This window comes from Hippocampus bargibanti, linkage group LG12, assembly GCF_051943395.1.
Source record: "Hippocampus bargibanti isolate YZ-2025 linkage group LG12, ASM5194339v1, whole genome shotgun sequence".
NCBI classification, from domain to species: domain Eukaryota; kingdom Metazoa; phylum Chordata; class Actinopteri; order Syngnathiformes; family Syngnathidae; genus Hippocampus; species Hippocampus bargibanti.
Genome location: NC_142745.1, coordinates 6,227,464 through 6,237,988, shown reverse-complemented (window position 1 = coordinate 6,237,988; position 10,525 = coordinate 6,227,464). Strand labels below are relative to the sequence as shown.

General features: G+C 40.4%; 1 protein-coding gene across 1 annotated transcript in view; it reads left to right on the top strand.

The window, feature by feature from the left end:
- The first annotated feature begins 10 nt into the window (after positions 1-10).
- Positions 11-10,525, top strand: part of tex264a (testis expressed 264, ER-phagy receptor a) — a 55,086-nt gene continuing 44,571 nt past the window's right edge. The window contains 1 exon segment of the mRNA XM_089011008.1: positions 11-486. Within this exon segment, the coding sequence (XP_088867134.1) occupies positions 235-486 (252 nt within the window). The 5' untranslated portion in view covers positions 11-234.

Below are 10,525 nucleotides of genomic sequence, written 5' to 3'. Positions count from 1 at the left end.
ATTTAGCTGTTAGGGGAAACTACCGTAAACTAAAGTATCTTTTCAGACTCCCTTGACGTCTTTTACTGCGGCTTACTAAATTTAACCCCTATTCTCTTCCGTGCGCACCCTTGTAGTTGTTGTATGAACCTGCTGGGTGACTGTCGTCGCGTCGAAACCAGAAAAGAACATTTCAGGCTGGACAGATTTCCCCAATCAAACAACTTGCAGTGAGCGGCGCCGCTTTACCCAAATATGTGTGAGTTCATTATTCTTCTCATCGTCGCCCTTCTGCTGTGCTTGGTGGTGACCATCGGGGGCTATACGATCTATTCGGGCCTCCTGGGGGACGTGGACGTGAAGACGGGACCACCTCCGATTACAAATGTGACATTTGCTTATAAATTCAAAGAGGGAGCCCACGGGAAAGACTTCACTGAGACTTGCAGCATTGGACCCAAACAGAGGACGATCGGCATCTTCTATGATGACCCCGAACATGTGCATGTAAGATAACACTCCGCCACGGCCACCCAACCGTATTTACATTATCACAATGATTATCCCATTGGTGAATCCAATAATTGGATTGGATTTGCCTTTATTAGTCTCGCAGTGGAGAAATTCACATTTCACAGCAGCAAAGTGATAAAAGGAATGAAAGTAGAAAAAACAAAATACACGAGCTGTTGGAAAGGCAGCCACTCTCGCGTCGCCGTCTTGAAGTCAAAAGAACAAAAATAATATGTATACACAAAGACAATTTTACAACACTTTGTACCCTCTTTGTTCATAAAGCAGTTCTAGATGAAAGAGGAGAGGATCAAAGCATCTCTTCACCAATTGGATTGGATTGGATTGGATATGCCTTTATTAGTCTCACAATGGAGAAATTTACATTTCACAGCAGCAAAGTGATGAAAGGAATGAAAGTAGAAAAACGAAATACATGAGCTCTCACGGCGCCGTCTTGAAGTCAAAAGAACAAAAAAAACAACCTAAATAACAAATAATATGACAGCATAGAGACAATATGACAAAACAAAGACACAGAGAGACATTCATTCTTCAGGACTTGCTGTACCCTCTTTGTGATGACATGAAGCAGTTCTAGATGAAAGAGGAGAGGATCAAAGCGTCTTTCCACCAGTGGATCAGGGACATCATGGTGTAATGTGCACGTTGACTACAAGCTAAATGTTGAAAGCAAACACGCAGCTGTAGCATCCATTGACGAAAAGAGATTGTCTCACATCTCCTATTCCACATAAATCTGCTTCAATTCTAAGCCGCAACAGTTCCACATACGCAATCTGTTAATTATCGTTTTTTAAACGGAAAAACAAACCCCTTTCTCTTTCAATGGTGACCTGGATAATAAGGTGGAGCACTAGTCACGTCACATGACAGTCAATGCATAAAAGTAGATAAACAAACAACTAACCCATTGATATAAAACAAATAATTCCACCATGATGTCCCTGATCCACTGGTGGAAAGGCGCTTTGATCCTCTCCTCTTTCATCTGGAACTGCTTCATGTCATCACAAAGAGGGTACAGCAAGTTCTGAAGAATGAATGTCTCTCTGTGTCTTTGTTTTGTCATATTGTCTCTATGCTGTCATATTATTTGTTATTTAGTTTTTTTTACTTCAAGACGGCGCCGCGAGAGTGGCTGCCTTTCCAGCAGCTCATGTATTTTGTTTTTCTACTTTCATGTGTGTGTTAATGTGCTACTCCCATATCTGTTGAGAACTGATAAACGCCTACCACACAGACAGCACATTGAATGGAGGTTGTATTTCATGCTGTGGGCCTACTTTTCCCAAAACTAAGCTAAAATTTAAAAAATAACACAAAGACACAGAGTCATTCATTCTTTAGCACTTTTTGTACCCTCTTTGTTACATAAAGCAGTTCTAGATGAAAGAGGAGAGGATCAAAGCATCTTTTCACCAGTGGATCAGAGACATCATGGTTGAATGTGCACGTCGACTACAAGCTAAATGTTGAAAGTAAACACGCAGCTGGAGCATCCATTGACAAAAAGAGTGTCTCACATTTCCTGTCCCACATAAATCTGCTTCAATTCCAAGCCGCCACAGTTCCACATCCGCATCGGCGCTCTGCGCTGACGCTCCTTTCTTCTTATCGCGGGCTTATGTGATTTTACGCACCGCATGGCAACATTATTCCATGACCTGGTCATGACCGTCTTCATTTGTAAATAAGAGCTGACTTTTATGGGAATTTGAAAAACAAATCACAGTCTTGTGGCTCTTCTTCTGTTATATTTTTTTGATGTGATACTAATGTAAATTGGAATGTTAAATAGTCAGCCAGAAGCACTATTCTGGGGCCCATTTAAGCTGAATTCATGGCTATTTCCCCATGATGGCCTTTTTTACATACAAGAGGAATACATTTACTTTAGGAGACGTGCATTTTACGTTCCTTGGTTGTTCTTCCTACTACAGATTTGCATGACTTGCAGCACATCTTCATTTGATGTTTATATAAGGAGCGTCTTAAGTCTTCAGTTGTGCATATACAGCAATTCCTAGCTGGAGAAAACATAAGTAGAACATGCAAACAACACACAAGAAAGGCTGAAGTCTGTATTCAACCTTCAGTAGCAGTTTTTAGAAAGCAAAAAAAAAAACATCCACTATTTTGCAGCCCTCTTTAAGGTAATCATGGTGATGTTGTGACAGATAGGTGACTTTTTAAATATAATCATGGTGATATTGTGACAGATAGGTGACTTTTTAAATAGGCTTATTAAACCTTGTTTGTATCTATCACAGGTTGTTGGTAATTGGGACGTTAATCTTCTATCTGTTGCCTAATTTCTAAGAAAAAAAAATGCAGTATGTCGTTTCGTGGTTGGAATAAAAGACATTTATTGAATGGAATTTTCAGCTTTGTTTATGTACGCTTGCTTATGGCCACTAGATGGCAGTATTGTTACTGGCCTCGAGTTGTGGAGAATGGCAGTTAATGTGGTAACTTGAATTCGTTGCGCTCAATTTGTGATCATAATGATCAAACGTGGTCATTAAATGAACAGACAACACTCCAGGCTAATGATTAGCATGTCTGTCTCATAATTCTGACGTGTTAGGTTCGAATCTTGACTGTGTGGCGTTTGCAAGTTTACCTTGAGCTTGAGTGGCCTTCATCTTTGCACTTTTGGGTGTATTCCTACATTTTAAAAATATGCTTGTTGTATTTCAAATTACCCATGGGTGTGAATAGTTAGCTTGTGTAGTTGTTGTTTGACAAGCGTGGCAACTTTGTGTGGTTTGAACTGTCTGCGGCGTCGCTGACCTTCTCTTCTTGCATTGTTTAGGACGGTCTGTGAGTCAACGCTGGCCAATTAGCTCAACATCTCGTTGCTCCCCCTTGAACTGTTTTGATTTGTTATGCGCATCCGTGCTTGTGACTGTTTGCATATGTGCTTGTAATTGCAAACACCAGCCTGAGGAATTGAACACTTTAGCCTAGGGTTAATTTGCTGGCCTGCAGGTGCACCAAACAAACACAAATTGGCTACATTTGAGGTTATCATTTATGATCAAAGAATATCCTGGGGGTAAAGTTTTCTCTCGTTTTTTTTGTATTGCTGCTATAATAGATTTCTCGATGAGGTAAACAAGCTCTTGTCGTGTAGCATGGTGTCAAAAGAGTAACCGGTCCTTATGCAGGCAGGCTGGCTTGAAGATTCATCACAGGGAGTGGGAAGAGGGGCCTAATCATAGATTACCAGCACAATTAGTTCTGGGGTCCTGATCAACATCTCATTTCTTTGTATAATAATTAAAACCTTGAGCATTTGAGCGCCTCCATAAAAATTGTATGAAAAAAATTAGTATGTTTTTTTTTCTCCCCAAAACTGTGCATTGACTTGTTCAATATGGTTTTGCGAGATGCATTCACCCTTGTCGGTTCATTTATTTATTTAGCTCACCGGGCAATTACGTTATCAACAGTCCAATTATATATATTGAAAATATACAATATTTTTCCTCTATAATATATTTTTTTAAAACAAAATGTATTCTTTTTTTATTTATCTGGACCAGTCATTGCTTGATTAGCACGCCGACTTCACGGTGCAGAGGTCATGAGTTCAAGACTCTGTCCGGCCTCCCTGTGTGGCGTTTGCATGTTCTCTTCGGGCCCGCATGGGTTTTCTCCGGGTTCCCTCGCACATTCCAAAAACATGCGTGGGAGGCTGATTGAACACTCCAAATTGTCCGTGGGTGTGAGTGTGAGTGCGTATGGTTGTCTGTCTCGAATTGCCAAAATGTCACAAAGTAAATAATCTGGGAACAAAGATTTGAAAAGTTGCACCTGAGTTGCAGGATGAGCTAAGACGTGGCAAAAAGTGCAATTTAACTCATTCACTGCCATTCACAAATTTACTTGGGAATTGAAAATATGACGTAGAGCGCCATTCCTGAATGTTTTTAATTTGTTTTTCATGCTTGGGTGCCGATAAAGCGCTGGCCAGAACGTGGAAACGGAGGTGGCCACAGGAGGTCGCCATTTTGTGCCTCTTTTCTGGTGATCCGTTTCTCCCCAATGTTGCCTCAAAATGGCATGGAATAAATTCTTTAATCGATTGCCAACATGTATGTTTTCCTCTTCAGAACTATTTGAATCATATTCATAACTGGATGTGTAACAAGAAAGCATATTCTCTGAATCTGAAGCCATTGTTTTGATTCTCCAGCAATGCAAGATGCCTTGGCGTGACATCACGAACTGGGGGCGGGACTTTCTGAAAATGCCCAATTCGCGGCTCAATTTTTTTTTTGCAGATTTAGCACACTTTAAGTCATTTTTATTGCTGTTTTGCATTTGAATAAAAATATCAGCCTGCGTGTTTTGGGTATTTTAGATGCTATAGAACGTTTTTCTGATGTAAGTTAGGAAACAAAAAATGGTGTCGGTTGTCCTTTAAACGCTTTGTACATACCCAGGTTGCTAAATATTGTCCGATTGGGCTCAAAGTCCACGTGTGTTTTTCTGTTGCTCCCGAGGCTTCTTGCGGCAGGCAAGAGGAGAAAACCATTTCACACGTCGACACGCGTGGCAGTGGCACTGAGGGATGAATTGAGGGGTGGCAATAGCTGGCAAGAGGTGTATAAATTGGATTTAGTCTGACTCACCTTGAGAGCATCACGGCGATTCAATTCATCAATGAGAAATTTTGATCTGAGCGCCCGACGCCGCTGCACTCCCCTGTCAAATTTATCAGCATTTTTATCGCCGTTTGGATGTCTGTCGATGGAAAGAACATGAAAGGTGGATGGGCTCATCGCCATTTTTGAATGGGGATGTAAATTGAAAAATATATACAGTAAAGTCTCGTTATATCGATATTCAAGGGAGTCCGAAAAAATATTGATATAACCGGGACTATCGATATATCCGACCCTGTTTGCATGTAATTTTCTCCGTGCGTGCATAGAAATAGTATCGATATAACCGGGACTATCGATATATCCGATATCGATATAACGAGACTTTACTGTATGTTCATACTCTGTCATCCGCTTTCATAGGTTTCGGAGTTAGTGTGATTTTAGTACGCTAAGCTCCCATTTCATGTTTATGGATGACTCCATAGAGAGCAGCTGCAAAACGGGAACACAGACTGAAACATGCTGTGGGACTGTTGTCATTTTTTCTCCTATAATATTGTGTGTGTGTGTGTGTGTGTGTGTGTGTGTGTGTGTGTGTGTGTGTGTGTGTGTGTGTGTGTGTGTGTGTGTGTGTGTGTGTGTGTGCGTGTGTGTGTGTGTGTGTGTGTGTGTGTGTTTGCCCAAGGATGCTACAATGGTTTTTTTTCCCCCCTGCAAACCGAGACATTAGCACGCATTCTGCTATTACTCAGAGAAACAAGATGCTGAGAAATGTCTTTAAATCTTCCACACCGTCAATTCTACTGCTTGATTGTTTATATCTTTATTTTTTTCCCGCCCCACGCACACAAAAAATGGATGAAATGGCCCGGTATTAATCATAGTTTGCGAACGGTAGCTAAACATTAGTTGGCGAGGCAGTCCGCTAATATAGATGAAGGAGCAATTTGTTCATCTCTCCTATTAGAGAAGACCATCTCCTCCGCTCTCGACATCTGGGCGAGGGGGAGGGCCACGTTGTGGCCAGCTGGATGAGCAGATCCGCAACTGCAGCCAAGAACAACCGTGTACCGCCTCCGGCCGTTGGCTCGCCATTGCCAGTAATTGTAGTTGCCAAGTCGCCCAGGATACTTTAATAGCCAGGTCTAAGCATCATTGAAAAGACTTGTGATAGTACAGTCTCGATATAAAGGGAATAAGCAGTAGACTCTTCAGTAGCATACTCGTCATCCTGTATATTTAACCCATTTACTGCTAGACGTGCAAAAATGTGTCCATTCCAGTGCCAGGGTTTTTGTCATTGTCACTCGAATTTCAGGACCCCGCAGAATATTGAGTTTTAGGACTACATCAACATTCAATGCAGCGTAAGCAACCTCTTGTCTCATAAGAAAAAAAAAGTTAATTCCTAAATTATATAGGTCTGGAGTTATATGATCTTGAAATGAGGGTGGATCTCCGAAATAAAATTCAATACATTCATATTAATTTATATAGCACTTTAACAACAGCTGAAGCTGGAGCAAAGCACGAACATGGAAACAAGGGAAATGCTGCCGCCGTGTGGAAAGGAAAAAAAACACTGCCAGGGGCCATGGCCAGCGCTTTATCGGCACCCAATCATGAAAAAACAAAATCCGAACAAATTCTGGAATGGCGCTGTTATAGTTTCAATTCCAAATACATTCGTGAATGGCAGTGAATGAGTTAAATTTCACTTTTTGCCATTGTTTAAATCATCCTGCGACTCAGGTACTTCTTCTTCTTTTCCTTTCGGTTTTGTTCCTGGATTATTTACTTTTTGACATTTTCGCAATTATTTTTGGTACAATATTTGCCAACCACAAAAAGAAAAAGCAAGAAGTCAGCATAGTAGTGGTAGTAGTCCTTGCCATCATCATAACAACTACTGGGATGTGATGGCTAGTTTAACACATGCCCTCCTTAAGCTCAAACAAGTATTTCCATTACCAGAAGACACAATTCGAGCTAATGTTATGTCATTTTAAAAAAAAACTTTCCAAAGTTAAAAACTAACGTTTTGTCCAAAAAAAAAAAAACATTGTAATTGTAAATAGCACAGTCACCTTATGTAGAGGAAATACACTTTACAGTTCTGTATATCATATATGCTTTATACTGTAATTGTATCATTTGCACTGTGTACAGTTCTTTGTGCAGTTGTACAGTTCAGTCTTCTATCATTCTTTTATACATGCAATCCTTTTTTCTTTTCCACACCGCGCCCACTCCTTTTAATTTTGCTGCAGTAGATTGCAAAATTCCCCAATTATGCTTTCTGATTCTGAATGCAACTGGGATTACTTTACCAATTATTGATTAACTAATACAATTTTGTAGTAGTCTATATCAGCGATAACATATTTTACTAAATATTGAGTTTTAGGACTACATAAACATTCAATGCTTCTTTCATCAGGAAAAACGTTTTTGTTGATCTTATTTAGTTCTATAGCACAGGTGTCAAAGTCAAGGCCCGTGGGCCAAATCCGGCCCGCCACATCATTTTTTTCGGCCCGCGAAAGCAAATCAAACTTGTTAAATTCCATGATGATTGCTAAAATCTGAGCCAAAATTTCATATTTTTGGATGTCAACCACAATAAAAGTCATTATTCTTGACTTCAGATTTGCAAACGAGTTATTCATTAATTTGCTGTGGGCTCTATATGTAATATTTGAAGGGATTATTCTAATGGGTTCCCCAAATTCATAACGGCCCTCGAGAGGAAACCATAACTACAATGTGGCCCGCGGCAAAAAATGACTTTGACACCCTTGATCTATAGTATCTTCAGTGAAAGTGAGGGGTGGCTGTACAAAAGGCAAATGCTGCCCCCTTGTGGGAGGGAATAACATTGCTAAAGGTCTGACCGGGGCTTGAATGTCAGTGAATGAGTTAAAATGAAATTTATTGCTTGGCTGTTGGTTTTTAATGAGCAGTGTGTCCTCAGCCTGAATCCTAAGTTGGCACCCGGCCTAGTTTGAACAAGTATCCCATCGACACATCACACGACGTGTAATCCCATTTAGCTTTGTACACTTGCGGCAGGGTCCCCACCCTCAAAAACAATCCACACCAAGCGCTGATAGCCGGAAGGGAAGAGATGCAAGGCCAAGCAAGAGCGGGCAAGATGAAGAGAGTAAATCCTCATTATGTGTCTGCTAATAAAGAATTACCTCTGTCAGCTGTACCTTTTTATTGTTTGAGAGCCTTCACCCTTCAAAAATAGCTCTTGTAGCCTCTGGCGAAGAATTGCTTTTGAAATGACTTTTTCTCCCACCAGACCCTCCTAGACGTTGCGTAAGAGTATCAGGTAGAGATGAGAATTGGCACCATTTGTTAGAACTAAGTGCCTCATGCGTTGAATGAAGGTTATTGCTGTACAGTATGTGACCTCTGCATGAGTTCATCAGAAACGGGCCGATTCCTACACGAGTTCGGATGCTTTGATGATAATGATTATTATTATTACTGTATTTTCCAGTGTATAAGGTGGACCGGAGTATAAGGCGCACCTCTAATAAATGGTGTGTTTTCAAACTTTTTCCATATCTAAGGCACACCCGAGTATAAGACGCACCTTCAATGATTGAAAAAGGTTTTCCAAATACTGGTTACTATATAAATATATAAAGGTTTCCCAAATATAAGGCACACCACATTATAAGGTGCTACAGTAGTGGCTGGGTTTACGCACTACTTCCTCGGGGGTAGTCGATGGCTGCTGACAGTAGTTGTGAGACCTGTTGTGGCTCAATATTGTCTCATATATAAGTCACACCTGCGTATAAGGCGCAGGGTCATCTTTTGAAGAAAATCAAGGCCTTTGGCTGTGCCTTATACACCGGAAAATACTGTATTATTATTATTATTATTATTATTATTATTGTCATTACTATTATCATTATTATCATTATTATTATTATTATTATTATATTTTTGTAATTATTCTTGTCCGTTTTTTTCATTGCTTGAGTGCCGATAAAGCGCCGTCTATGGCTTCTGGCAATGTTTTTTCTTCTCCACAAGGTGGCAGCATTTCCCTTGTTTCCATGTTAGCGCTTTGTTCCAGCTTCAGCTTTTGTTCAAGCGCTATCGAAACCAATGTGTGTATTGCATTGTATTTTGGACAGCTGCCCTCATTTCAAGCTCATATAACTCCAGACTCATATAATTTAGGAATTAACTCGTTTTTTTTTCTGATGAAAGAAGAGAATCTAAGGTTTCTAACGCCGTACTGAATGTTTATGTAGTCCTAAAACTCCATATTCTCTGGGTCCTGGAATTCAAGTGACAATGAAAGAAACCCTGGCAATGGAATGGACACATTTTCGAGTGTCTGGCAGTGAATGAGTTCTTGTTTTCCTTTCGGCTTTTCCCTTCAGGGGTCGCCACAGCGAATCAATGTCCTCCATCTATCCCGGTTTTGTGCATCCTCTTCTCTCACACCAGCTACCTTCATGTCCTCTTAGACCACATCCATAAACCTCCTCTTCGGTCTCCTGTATCATTAACTCATTCACTGTGAATGAGTTAATGATACAAAAACATACATTGTTTGTTGATGTCTACTATCGCCGTGTATCCGTGTTGAAAGGGAACACGGTTGGTGAAAGCTTGATCCATTTGATAGGACAAAGGATAGAGGCTCATGTCGACCAACGCTCGTAAATCTTGACGGATAACAAGGTCAAAATGAACCAGCTCAGAATATCAAAGACTTTCATCATTCTTCAATTTATTAAACAAAAAAAAAAGTTCCTGAGTTGAACTAAAATCTTTTCTGTTTTGAAATCCTTCACCAGAATGTTCTAGCGCAGTGGTCCTTTTTTGCGCCACGGACTGGTTTAATGTCACAATATTTTCACGGACCGGCGGATAAATACAACAAAATAAAATGACACGACAAGCATGTAGACTGTTTTTTTCTTTCTTTTAAATATCATCATAAATGTGAATCCATTGTGTATTTTTTATACAACTTTATTAGCAGAGTCCTGGTAACATCGCGCCAACAACAACAAACTGTATGTAACATCGTCTCTGCCCCTTCACACTCTATGGTCACCATGGTAATGTTTAAACGTGCCTTCAAAATAAGATACACTACAATAACAAGTGAAACAAAGACGGATGTAATCTGGTAATTTTTCATTTTTCAAAATAAAACGTAGTTCGGACTCAGATAATAAATAAAACGGAAATTATGGAAGTTATTCATTCTTTCTGTGCGGCCCGGTACCAAATCACCCACGGACCGGTACCGGTCCGCGGCCTGGGGGTTGGGGACCTCTGCTTTAGCGAGTCCTAATTACCACAGGTAAAAACCCTCCACGTCCCCATCGGACTGACGTCATTCTTTTAATGAA